Source organism: Zosterops lateralis (genome assembly GCF_965231275.1).
Source record: "Zosterops lateralis genome assembly, chromosome: 14".
Classification (NCBI taxonomy): Eukaryota; Metazoa; Chordata; class Aves; order Passeriformes; family Zosteropidae; genus Zosterops; species Zosterops lateralis.
This window is the reverse complement of record NC_139774.1, coordinates 12,117,075-12,139,612: the sequence shown is the minus strand read 5'-3', so window position 1 is coordinate 12,139,612 and position 22,538 is coordinate 12,117,075. Positions and strand designations below refer to the sequence as shown.

Below are 22,538 nucleotides of genomic sequence, written 5' to 3'. Positions count from 1 at the left end.
TAAATAGGACATCCTTGCCTAGCTCCAGCCAAGGGAAAAACAGCTTATTTTGGGCACCAAAAGCTTTCAGAGAAGTACCAAGACAGCAAGTTAAACACTTTTTAGAGGATCCTGTAAATGCCAGAGGGATGAGGCAGACAGACCCACAGTACCCTGTCTTGTTTTGGGAAACCATGAGCCTCCTATATCTCTTAGCTCAGGAGTAAAGGGGTTGAAATGATCCAAATTAAAGCCTTTGATGTGCATCCCCAACACCACCTGTTTTACCTCTCAAAGCTCATTCACTTCCACAAAACTTTTTCACCAGCTCTGCTCAGCAGAAAGCAGTCCCTGCCTAGATTAGAACTATTTTATCTAGTTGGTTTTATTCTGCTTGGTAAATCCCTCTGAACATCATCCTAAAATAGCGCATTTCTGTACTTTGTTTTGAGGACATTTAATTTTGAGGTGTCTCAGCAACAGGCACCACTTTTGCCCAGAAGGAAAACACAAATTGTTCTTCCCAGCAGCAGAAGCAGCAGAAATAAGTGATATTTTCCTTCAGACTTTTGAATTCCCCTGGGTTGCTTTGGCCAGTGGTCACAACACAGAGAAGGCAACTTGAGATGAAGCTGCACTAAGTGACACCTGGGAAGGAGCAGCTTCAGTAAAGCCATTTCATGGGATGGGGACAGCCCTGCAGTGCTCAACCCTAATAAAGGATAGCTGTGGATCCCACCATGGAGACTCTCCAGAGTCAGAAATACCCTAAAGCATCAGGAGTGACTGTGCTCACCCGTCCCTCTGCCCTGTTGTTCAGGTGACTCCACAGCTCTCATCAGCCTGCAAAAGCCTCCTAGTTTAAGAAAAAAATTCTGCCGGAGTTTCTAAAGATGAACTTTTTATAGCAGATTTCCCCAACAGCCCTGTAATGACACACTGCAATGGTATGAATTATTCAGCAGTGAGGATAAGCCGAGCTGCAGCAGTGCTGGCAGAGTCTGCCAGTGTGGGCTGACTTTTGCTTCTTTGATCTCTAGGGCGGATCAGCAGCAGCTCAGCATCCCCCATCTTTTTTTCACATGCCAGGTTCTTTTTTCCAGCTCTAGCCCTACTTTTGGCATAAACAGGGAGATGAGAAACCAAGGCCCAGCTTTGGTGGGGCAGAGAAAAACTCAGCCCTACAAGCCCATAAGTTCTGCCCACAACCTACTTGCACAAATGAGGTCAAAAGAAAAATTAAATTTTCCGAGCAGCAAAGCTGGAACACTTTTATTTGAAACCTTCACTAGGAGGGGAAATCATGTGTGCTGTGTGGGGGTGGGAGCAGCACAGGATGGGATCCTGGCTGCCTGCAGGGCTCCACATCTCCTGCTCTCACTTCTTTTGGAAGAAAAACCCACACTTCACACCTGAAAGCCTTTACACATAAAAAATAGATCATATTTATTGATTAAAGTAAGATACATGATTCAGGTGTGGCACCAGCTCTGCTGCTGGGCAGCCACCTGTGCTGTACACTGACAATATCCATAGGCACGAGACATGGACGTGACCATTGCAATATTTACACAGACAAGTTTCTTGGTTACTGAGCAGCCTACAATACACAAGTGTCAAGTTTTCGTGTCCATCAGGTCCTGTGCCAGCTCCCCCTGGCTCAGCAGAGCCCCTCACACCACATGTGCCACCAACATGTCTTGCCCCATCTTTAAACACCTCTGCTCACCCCAATAAAAGGGAGGAGCTGTAAAACCCATTTAATGCTTCTGTGGTATCCCAGTCCCCTTGGAAATGAGGTCTTCACTGCTGCTTTCAAAGTGAGTTTGGATGCCAGGAGCCTCATCAGCAATCCCACCAATGCCCAGTGCCAGGCCAGGGACATTCCTTGGCACACAGCTGTCCCTAAAATGGCCAGCCTTCTTAGAGTGCACTACTAGCAGGGCAAGGGGAAGCATCAGATATCCCCTGCTCCTCACAGCACTCCCTCCTCTGCTTGACAATTCTGACTCAAACCCAACCCCAAGGGCCACGCTGGGGTCAGTACACAGAGATGGACATGAATATTGCACTTGTCCCGCCTGTGTCATGCCCTGGAGCTCCTTCCCAGCCCTAGGTGCTTCCTCTCTATCCCTATGGTGCCCTCCAGAGAGAGGATTTGAGTTAAAGCTTTGCTCTGCTCCTGACCAAGCAACACTGATCATGCCAAAAGCTTCCCCAGCACAGCCTTGGAGGAGATGAGATTGAGCCCCAAGAGATGCAGGGAGTAGAAGAGGGGCTGGAAAGGGGCAGTGACATGACACAGACCCATCCCACACCTGGCCATGGGTCCACGTACCAGCATGTGGCACCCAGAACAGCAAAGGGACACAGTGCAGACACAAGCACCACCCAGGGAGAGGCAGGCTGCAGGGACACTGCTCCACACAACCTTCTTCTCACAGGACCTGGCCAAACACCAAAAATAACCACAAAGCTCACCCTCCACCAAAGATGGGAACACATCTGGTGTGTGTACTCACCCTCCTTTCCCACCACCAGCAGCCTTTGCCCATCCCCAGGGAGACATGGCTGCAGTGGTTTGAGGGATGAAGGCTCTCCAGAGAGCCAGCATTTGGGAGATGCTGTGTTAGCAGGCATGAGTTCAGCCTGTCCTGTGGAGGATGCATTTGCTCCCTTGTCTTAAAAAAGTAGAAATCTAGCAGAAAGGCAAGGAAAGTCTCTAGGGAGGAAGCTTGGCTCTCAGAGAAAGGAAAGCAGCAGCGCCACAGGACCATCCCCGTCAGGCATGCACCAGCCACGACAAAAGAAGCAACAGGAGCACAGGGAGAAGTGCCAGGGAGCTGCATCCTAGAGGAGGAGAGGAGCTGGGCAGAAGCAGAGGATGCAGAGGGAGTGGAACCAGGAGAGGAAGAGTTAAAAACTGAAATATTAATGGAGATTTTGTGTGTGATTTGACATTCAGTATCAGCCTGCAGAAGCAGGCGGAGCGTGCCAGGGCCAGCTCAGGCACTGTAAACAAGGTGATGTATCCTTGTGGTGTGTGGGCAGCATGTGGTGACCCCTGGGAACACCCCATCCCTCCCAAAAGGGATCAGCTCAGCCCCTTGTTATGGCAGAGCCTGTTTGCTCCCCACACACCTCAGTTCTGAAAGCCAAGCATTGGGTTGTGCGCTGGATGGGGATAAAGAAGTGTCATTACTGAAAGTGTGAGCCAGGGGTCAGCAAACCCTCCCAGACCAGGGAGGTGCCATGCCCAGTGCCCAGCTCCAGGGCCTGCTCAGAAGGAAACAGAGCTGAAGCACTGCAGGAGCCAGTGCCCACAACTGGGGATCCCACTGAGAGAGACCTGTGGGCCTGGCATGCTCCACACCTCAGGCTCTGCCCACCCTCCCCACAAGGTTGAGGTGAGGAGGGAGCTCCATGCTCTCCAACCTGAGCTGAGGTTTGTCTGTTGCTGTAAAAAATAAAGTGCTCAGGAGAAAAAAAAAAAATAAAATCAAACTGGCACAAAAAAAGAGTAGTCCCTGTTCCCCGCCCTGACTGAAGGGACAGGGGAAAATATGGAAAGGTTGGGATTTAAAATAATAAAATAAAATAAAATCTACATCCCTAGGATTCCTCACCTCTCCAAGTGCCTATTTACAGGGGAACTGTTTTGCTCTGCCCTAAGAGCCCCCAAGGAAGGCACTGTCCCAGCCTGGATCCCACCTTCCAGATGGAGCCCAGGGCACGATCCTGCTGCAGCGGGGCGGCCGTGGTGCCGGGCAGCCCCGTCCCCTCACAGACCAAAGCCCCACACTCCCCAAGAGGAGAGGGGAGGCCATTCCCAGGAGAGCAGTGCCTGGTGTCTATGCACCCACAGCTCAGCATCTGGAGGGGCCAGCAGGGCGAGGGGACGGTCACTGCACCAGGACAGTGGTGGCGTTCACCACGGTGGCCGCGGGTGACACCAGCTCCAGCAGCGCCTCGTACGTGCCCACCACGAAGCCCACAAAGCCAAAGAGGCTGATGGCAATGTCCTTGACAATGACAAGGGGGTGCATGCCCTCGGAGTAGTAGGTGGCAATCTCCAGCAGCGGGGGGAAGATGAGAGCCAGGGCGCTGCTGCTGATGGAGCCCACCAGGGAGATGACGAGGTCCAGGCGCGGGATGAGGATGGCCAGCACACCTGGAGAAGGAACGGACACGGCATCAGTGCTGCCACCTCCCTGTGTCAAAGCTAGCAAAACCCCACCCAGAGATGCCACTGGCTGAGTCACACCTCTGCCCTCCTCCCTGACAGAAGACAAGGCTGCATATTTTTCTGGCAACTCCTCCCCAAGAAGCAATTAAGCTGTTAAATTAACAACCCTTTTTGTCGCCCTGGGCGCCACCAGAGCGGGCTCCAAGGCTGAGCAGGATGGGTGCCGCTGGCTGCCAGCATTCCCGACCCCCCTGTGTGAGCCAGCACTCTTGCTCCCCACACCTGGGGAGCCAGAAAGCCTCAGAAACCCCATAAAAGCAGGAGAAGGGAAGAAAAAGGCATCTCCCCCCACCCCAAATCAATCCCTGTGGTTTGCTGTGTTTAGAGCTGCTCCAGCAGCACGCCCACGGCACAGCCCGGGGGAGAACATTTGTTAGGACTCATTTGTCAGGTGAGATCTGCAGCCAAGGAAAATCCCCCTGGGAGACTCCTGACAGCTTGAGCTTAGCAGTTTGAGCTCCAGGATATTCCTGCTCCTCTTCCTCCTCCTCCTGCACAGCACCAGGAGAGGACAGAGGGATGTCACCAGAGCTCTGCACAGCAAAAGAGAACCCTCTGCAAACAAAGCAGACTTCAGTGCTTAAGCAGTGACCAAAAGAAATAAATTGGTTTTTTTCTTTGAAAGCCTTTCTGCTTAGAAACAGGAGACACCTAGAACCATGGTGTGTGCAGCCCCTGTGGAGAAGGGACATCTCAGGGCTCCTTATTGGAGGGATTTATTCTCTCCCTGGCCATGAGCTAAAGGCAAGAGAGGCTGTTGGAGCCTCCCTGAGCCAAAGATTACCCATGGAACTGCAGAAGAAGGAAGGCTTCACTGCGCCACCACTGGAACACTGCTGTCACCTGGGTAAGCCTAGAGATAAACCATACCTTCACCAAGGGAAACAGCAACAAAAGTCCTGAGCCAGTTTATCCTGGTGCTCAGCCCTGAAGAGAGCCAAAGGAGTGCTCTGCCAGGTGACTGCTGCAAACAGCATCTCTGCTCCAGCAGCCTCTGAGGAGAGCAGAGCAGTTCCCCTCCAACAGCATCCTCAGCACACCCCACACTGCTCTTTGGACTCAAAAGTAAACAAAATTATTAACTCTCCTCTAAAACAAGCAGATTTGAAGCACCAGCTGCAGTCCTCAGCCTCCGGGGAAACTGTCTGATTTCTGCAGGTATTAATTCAAAGGGGTTTTAAGCATACTGGTTTTGAAGTTTAAGCTTGAAAGACACCCATACACCAGATTGCATCCTCTCTTTGGGAGCCAAAGCCCTGGTGGGGGCTCACAATCATCCAATGAATATTCATTCAACCCCCCTAATCGCTTTTATCCTCAGCAGGAGCCACAGAGATCCCCTACATGGAAGGGTGAGGGGAGGAGGTACAAAGGAATCTGCATCCTTCCACCAACACCTCTGCTGCCTCCCTACCCCCAAACAGGAGCGTACAGCCACTGCCAATGGCCTAAAACCATCCCATCTCTCCAAACCTTCACTTCCATTGCTTGGCACAGCCCAACACCCTCCAGGAGAGGCTCCAGCCCACAAGCAGTTCCAAGTTCATCCAGCGCATGAGGGTGGCCAGAGCATTTCACCCAGCATGGCAGGATTTCATCCCTGCACCCTCTGAGGACATCAAGGCTTCAGGAACTCAGCACAGAGGAGATGGGCCTTGCCCACCTCTGTAAATGCAGCACTTCTGACCTTTCATTAGTGAGAGCCAGAAACAGCAGCACCCTGCTCTTAGCCAGCTCCAGCAGCCCTGAGTTAGCATCATGCTCCTCTGAAACCCAAACCAAAGGCAGCTGGCCCAGCTCCCTGATGTTCAACTCTCGTGCATCAGCAGCATCAAGCCACGGAGCAAAGTTTCATTTCAGCAGGGGACGCCAGGGAGCTCAGTCAAGCATCTCAGCTGTGCTGACAATAGCAAGCATTTAGTCTTCAGGAATCAAAGCCAGCCAAAATCAGATACCACCTGATTTCACTCCACACCTTTCCCCAAAGGTCCACCAGGCTCCAGCCAGGAGCCTGTTCTATCAAAATCTCCCTACAGACACCACACACCATGAAGGGAAGGGAGCCTGTGGGGCTGCTCCAGGCACACCTCCCCACTCTACACTGCAGCACTCCAGGGCTCTGGTTATGGGCCACCTACCCCTGCCAGTTGTCTCCTGCTGTGATCCACACAGCAATGAGTGTGTGGGCATAAGAACACCCCATCCCTCACAGTCAGTGACTCCTTTGCAGTCATGCCCCCATCACACAGGCACGAGGAGCCTGGCTGCACACTGCCTACAGAAAACAGCCTCTAGGCTAGGCTGCCCTGGCACTGAACCCTGCTGGGTGTTTTCATCCAAACCCTGGTGGGACTCCACTTCCTGCAAAATTGCCATCCCCAGGCCTGAGGCTCCATGGAGATCTGCCACTTGTAAACAATGCAGTTTACTGCTTCTCCACTGAGAAGACTGGTCCCATACAGAGGGGGCAAAGGACCACTGCTGCTGCTCTTTGGAGGCCACTTGACCCACTGGTATGTATTAGCCAGGCCCAGGGACTGTCAGCTGTGAGGGCTTGAGCAGCAGGGCCAGAGGTGCTGGGTGAGGGGTGAAGGTTCAGTGGGAAGGAGGTGTCACAGCCTCATAGGGGAAGTCAGACAAGGTGGTTTGTACTCACAGGTGACACAGACCAGGGCCACCCTGAGGAGCAGGTTGATCAGCCAGCCCCAGCGCTCCGACACCCGGGCCACCAGGGGAGGGATGATGATCTCGGCAGGCACGTAGAACTGCACGGCGTAGGTGAAGAAAATCCCAATGGAGAAGAGCAGCTTGACAGCTTGGTACAGCCTGGAAAGGACAAGGACACAGTGAGACAGGCTCTTGCTCCAGCCCCTGCAACATCAACAGCAGAAAGCAGAAGGAGAATGCTCTGCAAGGACACTTGTGAGCCAGGGGTCTCAACTCCTGAACAATCTTAGAAAATTAGGGGTGATGCATTTAATTTACAAGGACCTTTATTGAGCAAGAGACAGCAAAGACATGTATCAGCTGCAGCCATGATTACACATTCCAGCTACTGCTTGGCTTCTGAGGAGGGGGAAGAGGATGGCACTGCTGGGATAAGTCTGGGCTTCCATGCAGAGTGAACATCACCGTGTTCCAAAAGCAAAGCAATGTGAACAGGCAACTCAGCCTCCTCCATCAAACAAAAAAGAGCAGCTATTTTTGGAATGCTACATGATACATGTTTGGGAGGGGAAGAGAGTTAAAAGAGCAGTCTGGGCTGAGCAGAAGGAAGGCATAGTGCACACGGGCTGTACACAGCACCTTGGGCTCACCCCAAATCAGATCTCACCGTGTCCCAGACCCTGCAGTGATACAGTGTGGCTGCAGGAGAGAGCCCATCTCAGGTGACCAAAAGGCACCTCCCAGCCCCATCTCTGCCCTCAGCTTCCCAGCAGCAGAAAAAGCCTCTCCAAAAGAGAAGTAACATCTGATTAGCTCACATATAGTCCTAACCCTTCCCCAACTAAAGACATACTAACCAAGCAGGAAACATGGGTCCTGGCCATACCACTTGGGTAAATATGGGGTGGATCCAAGCTGAGGAATGTATCTGGCTTCTGCCTTCCCTCTACCTTCTTTGGGCCTGTGCCCTTCTGTATGCTGGGTCTCTGCATCCACCTTCTACAACAGCCTTAACTCAGAGAAATCCAAGTCTTCCCATGCAAAACAGCTTTGAACACTAGTGGCAGAGTTTGGCAGAGTCAAACATTTCCCACGTGGAGTTAGGGATCACCTAAGTGAATGGAATGTTACACAAGTCTATGGGACCAGACCAGATGTATTCAAGGTTGCAGTCAACACGAGCCTGAAGCCACCTCATCATCTTCAAAAGAGCAGGGTGCCAGGGAGAGCTCCTGCTGCCCTGGGGGAAGGATAATATCCACCTTCAAGAAGGATAAGGAAAGGTACAGGCTAATTAGCCTCACCTCAATCCCCAGAAGAGTATGGGTTAACTTCTCCTGGCATCCATTTCCAGGAACATACTGGACAGTGAGCAGCCAGCAGGGAATTGCCAAAGGGCAATCATGGAAATATCCTCATCAGTGACCTGGATGAGCTTTCAGTGACCCAGAGCACATTCTCAGCAAATTCCAAGCAAGATCAAATTAGAGGAAATGGCTGACACAGCTTGGAGCAACAACATGATGTCACAGGCATAGCTCAAGTGCAAACACAAATTCTCACACATGGGAAGGGCTGGGGCCAGGAGAACAGGACCTGGGGGGTCTTGGTGAGCAGCAGACTGAACATGAGCCAGTAGCAGGACCCTGCAGTGATGAAGGTCAATCACAAAGCAGGCTGTGTTAGCAAAAGCACAGCCAGAAGGTTAAGGACAGGGATCAAGGGATTATTTTCTTGTTTAGGGCTTGTGCATCTTGAGTATTGTGTCCAGCCCTGACACTCCCAGGACAGGACACTGACTTACTCTGCAGAGCAAGTTGAGTGCAGGCTACTCTGAGATGCTTGGGGCTGGAACATGATGTACAAAAAAGAGGCTGCAAGCCCTGGGCTCATTCAGCATGGTGAGAAGGTTAAAAGTACTAATGTCTTCAGCTGCCTAAAAGGAGGGCATGGAGGAGAGAGTAACAGGCTCTTCTTGGAGTTGCACAGCAGAAGAACCAGGTGCAATGGAACAGAGTTGCATCTCTAAAGGATGGTCAAGGGCCAGAAGAAGGACCTGGATTGGTAGGGAATCACTGTCCTTACTGATAGTCAACATTTAAGCTGGTTATTCTATGAGCAGGTGAGAGGACCCAGTGATTCCATGATGTCCTCTCCTACCTGAATTACCCTGAGATTCCAGAGGTAAAGTGAACACAAAATTATGTCCAGAGTCCAGAGTGCGCCCACGCAGCCACACGTGCACAGGAGCCTTGAGCCACCAACACAGGGCTGGCATATCTTATCACTTTATTCCCAAGGAAGTGATTCTATAAAAGCCATAAAATGCTTCAGGGCAATCCAAGATTAATAGTTGTTACTAAAAAAAAAGTACAGAAGAAGGCTGTTTACCAGTCCTGCATGGGCCAAGAACCAGGACAATAAGATCAAAGGGCATTTAAAATGCCAATAAGAAGAATTCAAGCATTACCCTTGTTCCACAGAAAATACATGCCCATGCAGGGCCTTGGAGAGGCACTCTGCCACCCACAGCAACGCCTGCTTCAGCCAGATTGCCATGCTAGGCCATCCCAAAAGGCTGCAAGATGTGAAATATCCTCCTGAGACCGTAAGCTCTGTCAATACCTACCTTCAACTGGCCGCATGCAACCCAACAGCTTCCCCCTCACCACAGCATTTCTTCACCCTTCAGATGGTGCAGTGAGGCAACCCTTCCTAGGAGGCAAGGAGGGATTTCTGCACAGCAGCACCATATTTTGGACACTGTGGTTAGACCTGGGCACTGGGAACTGACAACACTCCTCGTTTGAGGAAGTTGTGGTTTCAGAGAAATGGGACTGAATAAGTCAAAAAGTCCTAAGTCACTCTGTAACTCAACGATTCCTGAAACATTCACCAAAGCTGCTCCAGAGACCTCCAGACAATGGCTACGGCTGAGGAAGGCTGCAGCACCTCCACCACAATCCTTGCCTTGTCTCCCAAGCTGCAGGCAAACCCCACAGATGACTTCTCACCCACAGCCTTTATGACCAGCTCCTGCAGCCCAGCCTTTTACTGCCAGAAGAAAACCCACAGGCAAGGCAGAATGGGCAAGACATTCATTTCAAGAGCAAGTCTTCACCCAACACCTGTGGCTTATTCCACAGAGTGGTAGTGAAAACTTTATCTCAACTATCACAGCCCTTACTTGAGATAACCCACTTCCAAGTCCAACATCCACTGCCAAGAGGCAAGATGCACAAACATCAAGGTGTCCTGCATGCCAAGTGACAAGGAACACACCTTCCCCTGCAGCTGCCCTGCCATGTGCCCAGGCCTCCCCAAACACAGCTTCCAAAGGGCTATTCTCTTCTCACTATCCAAAAACCCCTATGGTTACTTTTAGAAAAGTAACTTTAGAATACTTTATCTTCAGAAAAGTAGTTAACTTTAAGAAAAGACAGAAGGTGTGGATACTCCTAAAAACATAGATTTGCACTATTCTCTCTGTAGCCTAGCAGGTAATAGTAATCCCATTCTGGGATTAGATAAGGACCTGTTCTAAGGAAATGTCATTCTTCAGGGCAAACAGAGCTGAGATTCCCTGCAGAAGCCCATCTGCAGCATTTCAGGTCAGCAGATGTCATTGCAGGCTGTGGCATGCAGAGCCCAAACCTGGAAATAACCTACTTTCCACCTTCAGGAGAAATAGCAGCATCTCATCCCCTCCACACTGTACTTCAGCAGTCAGCAGAAGGGATTCACATCTCCTGTGTTTGGCATGGTGGGATTCAGACCTCCCTACAACACAGGCACATTCTTCCACCAGCCCCATCCCTCCTCACTGAGAGCAGGGACCTGGCAGAGCTCCCAACTCCTGCAGGGGACAAGACAAGGCTCTTGGCAGGAGCAGGAGCTTCTACCACACCAACACCAACATCCAGCAGTGCAGTCACTACACAGACCCAGCATGAATGAACATCCATGCACTCAAACTGAAAAGAAACCCACACAGCAATAATTAAAGTAAAACCAGGCTCTATTTTTTGTCAAATCTTTGCTGTCTCCAGAGCTCCAGCTGCGCAGCTCCATGAGGACGGTGTGTGGAAGCCTCAGTGACTCAAAACTTGAGTCCTGCCCAAATTTACTCCAACAGTGAGACAGTGAGTCACACTGCAAGGTGCTGGGTGCTACTAGGAGCAGAGAGGATGGGCTGAAGTGGAGGACAGGCACCCCCAGCTCCAGGTCTCACTCTGGTCTCTTGCAGGATTTCAAGCCAGCAGAGAACATCAAAGAGAACTGCTTGCATTTCTCCTGTGGATGACGATGGAACCATGACACTGAGCAGCCACCAGCCCTGGCAAGAGGAGAAACAACCCCTCCAGGCAGGCAGGCAGGCATGGGGTCAGGCCACAGGGCTCCAGAGAGAAACTGGAGCATCTCAAGAGACTTCACCAGATCCCAAAAGACAGACAGGTTTGAGAGGCTGCTGCAGAGCTCACCCCCCACGGGAGGAAGGGGTATCCTCATGGCACCAGTGCTCATAGGCAAAGCACTGGCTTAAGATGAGCCACATCCAGGCACAACGTGGAGCCCAGAAATGAGAGTTTGAGCTCCAGGGCTGCAAACAAGGAATACAGCCCACACATGAAGGTGTCACATCTACTCCCTCTGTGAGCTCCCAGCTTTGGGCTGGTTTTTCACTTGCTACATTTGAAGAAGAGAAGTGGGTTTTGCCCAATTCAGTGATGTTCTGGTATGGCTGCATGGGGGTTGTCTTCAACATCTGCTAGCCAGAGCACTGCTGAGCCCCAAAAAGATGCCACAAGGCTCCAAGAAAAAGACAAGAGCTGCACCTACCCAGTCAGGGACCACCAGGGACCCTGATGAAGCAGCCTGAGCTCCAAGACCATGCTCAGACACTACAGCAACAAGTCTCTTCCAGCCCATGCATCCAACAATCCTTGTCAAACTCCCTAAAGTTTGCCTATGGCACAGTTCCTCAAGCTTATCCAGATTAGTTCCCATAAGGGGTGAGGTCCCTCTCTCCCACCTGCTTGTCTGGGCCCCTCATTCCTCACCCCTGAGTCCCTCCAGTGCCCCCAGGGACTCACCAGCAGTTGGGCAGGTTGAGTGTAATGCTGGCCTGGATGTCTGCCCCAAAGCGCAGGTAGCCCAGGACACCCAGGCTGATGTACAGGATGGTGACAATGCTCATCCCCACGTAGAGGATGACTGGGAACTGCCGGGGCTTCTTCATCTTGTTTTCCAGAGGCAGCACCTGGGAGAAGAGGAGGAAGAAGATGACAGAGCAGCAAGTTGCCTGTTCCTCTATATCCCTCAGCCCCAAAAAGCAGGAGGGGCAGCCCCGTGGCCAGGCAGAGCTTGCCATGCCAAGGGATGGGATAATCCCACATGCCACATGGAGCCTGGAGAATCCAGCTGAAAAAAAAAAAAAAAACTATACTGGACATCTGAGTTCTGTGCTCCCAGTGGAGTCTCCAACAGATCACCCACGCCCTTGTCTTAAAGATGGGACCTGCTCCCTGGCCTTGGCAGGAGCTGTGCCCAGTGCTGGGTCTTGGAGCAATGCCAACCACCCCATACCTTGGATGCATTACACTCTGCACCCCAAAACAGCACAGCCATGCTCACTATTTTACACAGTTCTATTTCCCCCAGCAAATCTGGAAAGACCAAAACACACTCTCTTCTGCTATCAAGTTTGTCTTGACAGATCTCAATCAGGTAGGATAATAAAAAGACGAAGGACAGAGGTAATTCTCTCACCTCTATACTACTAACACTAACTATTGGCCTTCAGCAAACGATTTTATAGCTGTCCTTGGGTGGTGTTGATTTCAAGAAGAGACACAGTGGATGATCTGATGAGAAGGCAGGACAGGAATAACTTTTATTTGCTTCTTCACCTCCAAGTCACGCAAGGAAGAGAGCATTTGGGCCTCAGCGCTGGCAAGAACCCTATGCCCAGGGCATAGCATTCAGTAAACACACCTCCTGTAATGGATTTGGCCCTCTCCAGTCCTGTGTTTACACAGCCAGCTTACATTAAGAGATGAAAACATTTTTTCTTCCTTTGAAGGGAGCTCCCGGAAACAACCCACAACATCTTAGGGAGTCATTAAGCCCTCCACCCACCCACCCACCCACCCACCCAGCTTTTTTCACAGACACAGTTGGTCTATTTACAGCATCTTGCATGAGAGGCCCATTTGCATGGGCAGGCTGGGGCCACACGGCTGCCGAAGGGAGATCTTGGTGCCTCCACAGCAGGGTGGGAAGGAATGGATCACATCTTTTCATGCCACACTTTTTGGCCTCCCATTTAGGCAACTTCAGCTGGGACTCAGGACAATTCCTCATCTGCAGGTCAGCCAGCAGAGCCCAAGGCAAAGGCTGGTGTGATTCCCAATCTACTGCCAGATAAAGCCACCTCTAAAGCAGCAACCAACCTCCTGAGGTTTGGAGCACATGCTCCTCCAGCCTCAGATGGAAGCACCAGAGTTTGACCCAGGAGATAGCCTGGAGCTAAAGCTAACAGCATCATCCAGAATTTGGGTTATTGTCAGAGAAGTTCAGCTGCAACTGCAGCTGCAAAGCAGAGCAGGTGCTGCAGCAAGTCCAAGCAGGGCTGAGCCTCTTGTGCAGCAGCCCCACTGCCGCACGCCCAGACTTACCACGCCGATGCCTTCAAAAGCAAAGATTGCAGTGCCAAAGAACAGAGGGTAGGTCTTCCAGGCTGCTGCCAGAGGCAGGTTTCTGGGATCAGGAATGTCCTGGAAAAAAGCCCATGCAGAGTTCAGACACAAGGAGGATGGGGAAGACCTGGCCTGTTCCCATCACTCCCTGTCACAGCCCCATGCTGCAGGGAAAGGCCTGCAGAGCAGAGGGAACCATCGTACCCACAGGAACAAGCAGTACCCCACACCATCCCAATACCCCATTGTCGAGCTCCCTCCACCTGCTAAAACATGGGACAGCACAGAAATGAGACAGGGGAGCCACAGACACGTACCCTGACGATGTACTGGTAGATCACAACAAGGCTGACAAGCATGGCCACGTTGGCCAGCATGGAGAAGATGGACAGGACCTTGAGGTTCTGGATAAACGAGAGCAGCACCACGAAAGGCAGGATGGAAAGCATGTACAGGCGGGAGTCCATGGTGGGGGTCATCACCACTGTCCTGTTTGAGCTGCAGTCATTGGTGGTCCCATTTGCAGCAGACACAACCTGAGGAAGCAGAGGAAGCCCTGGTGAACCCCATCACACAGGTCTAAAAACCACAGGTCTCAGCAGCCCATCCCAGGTGGGTCAGAGTACTCCAAGAGCTCACTTCAAACACAGCTAGCTGATTAAAATCAAATCAATACGTGTTTTCAGACAGTTCTGAAGTAAATCCCTATTATCTTGCAGGGGGCAGAGGTGGGACTGGCTATGGCACCTGAGCCAGGAGAGCAAATCCTGCCTGAGCCCAGGTTCACCAAGCAGGAGGACTCAGCAGCCAGGCACAGAGAGCAGAGAGCACAGGGTGCATGTTTGCACTGCCCACGAGGTCAGTTGAGATGAAAGGAAAGAGGCACTAACTGCTATTTCCAAAGGTCCTTTTCCTCTTGTTGCACCAAGTTGTTATCTAAGTCACACATCCCTCAGTTACCCAGTGCCCCATTCACATGCAAGGACATCTGGAAACGACTGCTGGCCCTGAAATTCACTGTCTTCATAACAAATCATCCTTTCATCGGGGTCTTCCATTCCAAAAGTACTCCAGGCCATCCATGTGCTCACTTCTAGAGGCAGTTCAGGCCCAGGAACCGAGTGGCTGAGCCATCCCTCCCAAGAGGATGGGCTCACTCAATCACCAATACTACCATGACCAAGCTGCTTCAGATACCAGGTTCTGTCCAGTCACTGCAGTAAAGAGTGGCCTGAAAAATGTTTTAACCTGCTCCAGAGCAAGTCGTGCCCCAGAGGAGAGGCTGAAGAACTCTGTGTAAACCAGCATCCTCTGTGGGAGAGGGCAGTGCAGGGCCATGCACCCATGGGGCAGTGCTGCTCAAGCCCCAGCCTGCCCTGCCTCTTCATGGCTTGCTCCATTTTCCAAACCAAAGCCCTGCCCAACACAGTGGCACCTTGCCCAAGATACCACCTGCACCATGACTCCCCACCTAACTTGCTAATCCTCACCACAAAAAGAAACAAGCAACACTCCCCTCTCCCCACCCCCCAAAAAAATTCCAAAGCCAAGGGGTTTCCCACCTGTGGCCAAAAAAAAAAATGATGTGGATTTGCAGGTTTTTGCAAATTTCCCTTGAAGCTTGAGACACCCTAGAGTCTTTGCTGTGAGGGGCTGAGGAGAAAGAAGCCCACCTTAAAGTGGAGCAGGGGGCTGTTCCCAGGAGTGGGGGCCAGCAGCAGCCTGGTCCCTCCTGCTCTTGGGGCTGGTGGTGTCAGATCACCAGTGCTGACCCGTTTACTCCTCCTGCCACCCCACAATGGGAATTTCCTCAGCTGCTGCTCCAGGAGCAGAGGAGGAGTCTCACACTGGAGGGACTCCTTGCTTCTTCCCCAGGAGCCCCCTCTGAAGCTGATGGCCATCACTAAAGAGCAGATGAAGGGCACAGCCATGGTGACAGTGACCAGACCATTGCTGCAAGAGCAGAGCAGGAGCACATGGGGAAAAAAGCTGAGCAGTGCCTGCAAGGCATTGAGCTGGCAGAGGCTGGGAATGGGGACTCATTATTCCCAGTTTCTTACAGAACAGGAGCCAGCCAAGCGGTTCAGGGTTTCTGTTTATTTCCTCCTGAGGCCTGGCAGGAAGAAACTCTTTCTCTAAAGATGTAATTAAGCTTCAGAGCCACAGGATGAGGAAAGAAACTGGAATGCAAACAGATCCAAGGAAGAGAGAAGTTCACAGCAGGTCCTGTGACCCACACATTACGATTGACACCAATAAACCAATTAACTGAGGGGGACAGGACAGAAAAGGCACAGTCCCTCTGCTTTCATCCCTTTCCTGTTGTTCCCTCACTAAGTATGACCCCACTTTTCCTGGGCAACACAGACACCTCCAGCACCTCTGCAAAATCACAGAGATTCTCAGGAAAACCTGCTCTGCTTGAACAGGAATACCAATCCTCCAAAGTAACTGGGCAGAGAGTGGACTTTTCTGAGCAGCATATCCTACAGAAACCAGACCTTTGGTGGGAAACAGGGCACAGGACACAGGAACTAAGAACAACCCAAGCACCTTCACACCCTCTCACCTCCCCCCAGCTCATGAAGGAGGTGTAAGTCCAACCTGTTTCAGATTGTCCGCCAGAAAGACAAAGTACACACAGCAGAAACCCAGCTGAGTGATGATCAGGAAAAGTCCCACTATACGCCTGCAAAGCAAAAGAACACCATTTGTCAGCCAGATCATACAGAAATAAGAGCCCACTTGGGTTGCTTTGGGTTGCAGTTGCACAGTGCAAGGATGCTGCTCTCCTCAAGGCTGGGGTGTACAGGCCAGAGCAGAATCAGCTCACTTCTCTGTGATTAAGAGAGAGGACCTTCTCTCCACCCAACCTCACAGATCTCAGGCTCTCCAGTCTCTCCCTTCCATCCCTTCCACAGGGTCAAGACCGGCCTCAGGAGAAAAGTCTCTTTTTTGGGTTTAGAATCTCCAGAGAGTCTCCTGCTGAATTGTCAGAGTTGGAGACAACACTCCCTGGACACAGGGAAGAGGTGAATGCTCCCATCCCCTGATGATGATCAGTGCAATGATCTGTGTGATGCAATGTGAGACACCCACAGGGCAGGGAGCAGCCACTGGACATGTTCTATGTTTAGCAAGATGGGCCAGCACTGCAAGACCCTATTCACCCCTTTGTTATGTTGTGGACACTTAGTTATCCCACGCATTTAGTATAAGTCACATCTGGCTGGGGACAGTACTGGATCAAAGGCCTCAGCATTACCCTCTGGGGGACACTGAGCATTCAGGGCAGGTGAGCCAAACAGCATTTTATGTCACTTGTGCTTATCTGCTGACACAGCTCAGTGACCAGAGGCTCTTCTGTCCCAGTTGCAGCACATGCTAGGCACAAAGACAAGCTCCTGCCTGGGGCAGCAGAGCAGTACCTTCCCCAGATGGCATGTGTCCTCAGGCAGGCACTGGGAGTTGCCTCCAGACCATACATCACAGCACCTCCATAGTCCACAAACTGCTTCTGGAACCTGTCCAGAGAAGGGAGAAGGATCATCACACCAGCCCTGACTGTTAGTTACCAAAGCAAATAGTGACATTAAAAGGAAAACAGTTCCTGTGAAAAAGAAGAGCAGTTCCCAGCTGAGGCTTTGGCATGGGCAACTTGCTGCTGAGGGGCTTCAGAAAAACCCCACGGCTTTTTGGGCAAAAGGGGAGAAGTGTAGGAGCTGCAGGGCTGGGAAGGGGAGTTGCTCCTTACCTGTTGCAGAAGTGATGGGCACATTTCACCAGGATGCCCATGCAGTGCACAGCCACGATTCCCATCACCAGCAGGCTCAGAGGACCCAGCTGCAGGGAAGAGAGGGGGAAGGCTGCACTCTGATGGCCAAAGGCAGAGCTGCACAGAACCTTCTACTTCCAGACAGAACTCCGTGGCTGGGTGAGTGCAAACACCACTGGAGGCTGAACCAGAGCTCTGGTGCAGCTCCCAGGAACCAGCCCCCCAGGACCAAATAACCTGACAGAGCCACGAGCTCAGCAGAAACGATGTAAAAGCAGCAAGTTGGGGCAGTTTGGGTGTAGCAAAGCGCTTCCAGGATTGTTTTCCAAGCTATCTTGACTCTTCTACTATGCAGGTGATGAAGAGGTCATGGCCTGGACACAGCGTCCTGCCTCACCCCAAGCAGAGGAAACCACAGGCCCAGCTCACACATTGAACTACCCCACACCAGGCAGCAACAATGCAGGAGCAGCAGGAACAGTCTCAGCAGTGAAACAAAGCCACAGAGCTTGGGGTGCAAACAGGTGCAAGTCACCAAACACTGAGAGGTGACTGGGCAGGGACTCAAGCCCCAACACCACCAACACTGGCTGTGTGAGCTGCCCCGATGGGGTCACTCTGCCCCACAAGCTCCAGCACAGCAGGGCTCAGCTGCCTTACCAGGATGCCAGCATTCTTCACAGCCAGAGGCAGCCCCAGCAGCCCTGTCCCAATATTCCCCTTCAGCAGATGGATCAGGGTCTGGTACCACCTGTGGGAGAGCAGATGCAGAGGTCACTGTCATCAGGTGCCCACAGTCACACACAGCTTATCCTGTTAAGGGTCCACAGCAGCTCTGAACTGCTGCAGAGAATGCACGTGGAGGTCACAATCCTGTCCCCTGAACCCAGCTCAGCCAGCTGGGACTCAGCTAGGTGTGAAAACAAAGACTGAACAAACAGATATTGGGTGGGCATTTACAAAACCAAGCAAAAGCACAGCTCAGAACCAAGGAGCTGCACAAGGAATGTCTCTGACTTGAAGGGATCAGTCTCTGCCAGGCAAAGACAGCATCCCTTACACACCTGGGCACAAGGAAGCCCCCAAAATATGGCTGCAACGTGCCCATATATCCTCTGAATCTGGGAATGCTGTTTGCTTGTCAGATTTCCCCACTGAATGAAGATGGAGTGGGAAAATATTGGGAAAAACATCAATCACTGCCCACTGCCAGCAAGCCCAGCTTCCCCAGGGAGCAAAGAGCAACACTGGGGCAGCTGCTCGCTTGGTGCCAGCACCCCACATATGCAGCACCACAGCTCTGCCCTCATCCTCCTCATGAGAACTCCCCATAAAACCACAGCTTCACCATCCTCTAGCAAAGTCAGCAGGGAGCCACCACGACCTCCTCTGCCCTCCCCAGTGCCAGGCCAGCCCAGGAAAGAGGGGAGCATCACTCACGTTGTGCCGTTGGTCTCCCCGAAGCGCTGGTAGGACTCGGGGTGCGCAAAGCCGTTCATGCCGTCGGGAGGGCTCCCCTCGGGGGTGACATCCGTGGAGCTGTAGTCATTGTAGTCCTCGCTGCGGAGGCGCCGGGTGGACATGGTCCCTGTGGGGACAGTGGCGTTAGAGGTGCCCAGCTCAACAGCCCCACTCTCAGGCTCCTTGGGGTCAGCCATGGTGCAGAGAGACCGGCTCGCACTGCCAGAGCAAGGTCTCCTGCAGGGCTCTTATACAGCCACATGCTCACGCCCAAGCAATTGCAGAGCTGGCATGTCCTAAGGTCAAAGGCACATGTCACATGCCCACTGGCTCTCCCTTCAGGCCCGTGCCCATGTTTTGGACACACCCAGACAGAATGGGGTCAGGATCCCAGAGGCAGAGCCTGGATGTGACCCACTCAGTGTCAGGCAAGGGAGCTGTGTGCTTCTGCTCTATGGGTGGGTGTGACACCACAGGCAGCGAGGTAGGAGGGGACATGCTGGCACTGTGTCCCCTCCTCAGGCACTCAGGACTAGGACTGTCAAATGGATGGGCCAGGAAAGTGTAACTGCTTTTAACTTGCACACAGTGTGCTGCAAGGGAGCAGCTTGCTCTTGCCAGGGAAGGGAAAGTTTCCTAACTTCTCTTTTTTTTTTTTTCCTTTTTTTCCCCTTTTTTTTTTCCCCTTCTTGAAGACTTTTTTTAAAAGAGAATTTTACAAAAAAATTATTATACTCCTATCAGAGAGGAGCACAGACCATGTGCTGACAGCAAAACACCTGCCCTAAAGGTTTCACAGTCAAGGAGGTGCCTATGGGAAAACGGGGCTTCCCAGGATGTGGCACTTGCACAGCCTGGAGCTCTTGCTCCATCAGAAACTCCAAGAGTGTCCAGCAAGCCAGGAGCACCAGCACAAACCTCACCAAGGACACACACCTCATGACTTTATCTGGAAAACAGTCAACTGTTTCAATTCCCACACATGCCACACCCAACACTCCGAACACCCACTGGAAAGGAGCACCAGAGGCAGGGAAATTATGTGTAAGGCTCTTGCGCCACAGACTGGTGACCCTGCCCCACAGCTCCTCTGGGCTGTCATGCCCCAGGCACCACACCTGTCCCAGCAATCCCGGTGTTCCCCATTCCACTCCCCAGCACTACTAAAGAACTGGGAGCAAGAGGAAGCAGCAGAGAAATGCTGCTACTGCAAAAAACTGTCTCGTTTCCTCCCAGAGTTCTTCATGCACCCAACGAGTCACAGAAGCGCCTGCCAGACGCAGCCTCAGCACAGACCAACACATCTGGCTGTGCAGGGAATGCTCACCCCAGGCCACCTGGGTGCTGCTTCACCCCCAGAGCACACAGACATTCCCCAGAGCACCTGGCTGCTACACAGATAACAAGCCAGGAGCTGCAACCACTGGGAGGGTCCAGCCTGGAGATCAGGCTAGCAGGGAGCAAGGATTTTCCCTCAGGTCTGGATGCTCCAGATCCCCGCTATTCTGGAGCAGTTATCCAGGCTACAACAGCAGTGCTGCTTTTCCTGCGGCACCAGGCAACACCAGCAGCAGGAAGCAGCAGTGTGTCCCATGGAACATCAGGCTCTGGAGCAGCAGTGAGGTTGGCTGGCTGGCACTCCAGAGCCAAAGGCAACACATGCATCACTCCTGCCCAGCCTCCTCCCTCCCAGCTGGGACATGCAATCGTATCCTGAACCGGCTCAGCCGCAGGCAGGGCGATCCGGTGAGGCAGGACCAGGAAGAGCGGCACCAGGAGTTTACACAAGGAAAGCGTTAGAAGCTCTTTGTCATCGCTGACAGGCCCAAGGGGCAGGGGAGAAACCTGGGAGGCTCTGCCAAGCACCACGGGCTGGTAGAGGACAAGGAGAGTGGGCAAAGGGGAGTGGAGGAGTGGGTCAGGCATGGGTACCTTTCCAAAAGATGGCCCACACAATATCAGAAGCACCCAAGAGCAACGACTCCAAGATGAACACAAAGCGGTGACATCACTCTGCCTGATCGCTCCCTGTGGATTTTTTTTTCCCCTTTCAAGCAGGCCCGTCTGCTTTCTGCTTTGAAGAGCCAGGGAAATGCATTCATCGTGACTTGCCTGCCTTGTGTCTGGATTAAAGGTTGCGTAGCAGCAAGGAGAGAGCACTCTGCTCTCCCACAACCAACAAAAAAAAAGCTGCAAAACTTGTCTCATCCACATGACAAACACTTAAAACCAAAGCAAAACCCCACTATGCCATTTCCTCTTCATTGGAAACAGCGAAGATGGGAACATCTACATTTGGTTTCCACTTCAAATCCAACTCCTCAGCCACTCTTATGTGCTTTTTTGCCACCCCCACACAGAAGCAATTTCATCCTATTAGGAAAACACAGCAATTTGTCCCTTACAGTGACAGCTCCATGCCAGAAGTCAAAAGCAAGATGCGAATTGCTGCTGACCCTGACAGCTCTCCCCAGCTGAGTTGGGGCTGTGTGTAAATCAGGAAATCTTCTGGAAAAGTGAGCTTCACAGCAAAACTCACTGCCGCTTCCCACCATGCGTGTCAAATCCTTCATTTCCAAAGCACTGCTTGTAATAACCCACCTCAGCATGACACAAGGGAGAGCCAGGGCTGCCAGATCACCCTGCTCTGCCTGCAGGGAGGCCACAGACAAGCCCCTTCCCCAGGCCACCATGTCCATGTCAGCCTGACACCTCCCAGCCACAGCATCAATCCTCTTGTCCATGTGCTCCCACAGCTCCAGAGAACCCCCAGATTTACCTTTCCAATGTTTCACAGCACGGCCTGGTTCCCACAGCCTGGTTTCTCCCCACAGGGAGGCTCCTGGGCACAGACACCACAGCTCCCACCCCAGCCAGGCTGTGCTGCCCAGAGTGGGGCTCCCTGCACCCTCCCAGTGTTACGTAGCATCCCACATCCTCCCCAGCACCTCACACCGGGGGCTGTGCTCCCCACACCGCACGGCAGGCCCGGGCACTCCGAGAGGAGCCCCGCGGGGTGCCAGCACACCCCGGCACACACATGTGAGCCTCCCCAGGGACCCCCGGCACCCGTGTCAGCTGCCAGGACCCCCAGGCCCTGAGCACCCGCCCGTGCACAGGGGCTGCCAACGAGGCCCTGGAGCCCCGAGTGCTGTCAACGCGCCCGAACTGCCCCGAGCACCCACGCGGGACGGCGGCACTGCCGGCACCCCGCGCATCCACCGCGCCCCCCGGCTCTCTGGGCACGCCGCGGGCTGACAGGCGGCTGACAGTCCCCGCTGACAGCCCATATCCCCATCCCCTCGCTCCCTGTCCCCCTCGGGCCCTGTCCCGGGGCTGGCCCCGCACCTCTCCGCCGCCCCGCACCGCCCGGCCCCGCCGGGCCCGCTCGCTCGGCCGCACCGTCACGTGACCGCGCCTCAGCTGAGCGTGGCGCGTGCGCGCGGGGAGCGCGAGGGCGAGGGGCGGGGCCGGGCGGGGATGTGGGCGGGGCCGGGCTGGGCTGTGGGCGGGGCCTGGGGGAGGCGCGGCGCTGTGGCGCCCCCTGGCGGCGGGAGGGCGGCCCCACAGCCGCGTGTGGGGAAGGGCGGGAGGGCCGGGCCTCGGACTCTTCCCCGGGTGGGGGGCGGCGGCCGGGCCGGGAACCGGGCTGGGACACGGTCTGAACACCGGTACTGGGAGGGAGATGAGGTTGTTCCGCCTGCAGGAGGCT

The 22,538-nt window shown here is 53.1% G+C and overlaps 1 protein-coding gene across 2 annotated transcripts; it reads right to left on the bottom strand.

Moving 5' to 3' along the window:
• Window positions 1-1,403: 1,403 nt before the first annotated feature.
• LOC310915197 (proton-coupled amino acid transporter 1-like) lies at window positions 1,404-22,218 on the bottom strand. Of its 2 annotated transcripts, XM_083871909.1 has the most exons (11): window positions 22,175-22,218; window positions 18,806-18,953; window positions 18,026-18,116; window positions 17,345-17,433; window positions 17,019-17,114; window positions 16,195-16,279; window positions 13,908-14,126; window positions 13,570-13,668; window positions 11,986-12,152; window positions 6,882-7,051; window positions 1,404-4,150 (listed from the first exon to the last, which is right to left on the bottom strand). In XM_083871909.1, the coding sequence occupies exons 2-11, from the start codon at window positions 18,946-18,948 to the stop codon at window positions 3,882-3,884; spliced, it is 1,428 nt and encodes a 475-aa protein (XP_083728035.1). In that variant the 5' UTR covers window positions 18,949-18,953; window positions 22,175-22,218; the 3' UTR covers window positions 1,404-3,881. The 2 variants fall into 2 exon arrangements, with proteins under 2 accessions (XP_083728035.1, XP_083728034.1); XM_083871908.1 differs by lacking the exon at window positions 22,175-22,218 and having other exon boundaries at window positions 18,806-19,031.
• Between the last annotated feature and the right edge of the window lie 320 nt (window positions 22,219-22,538).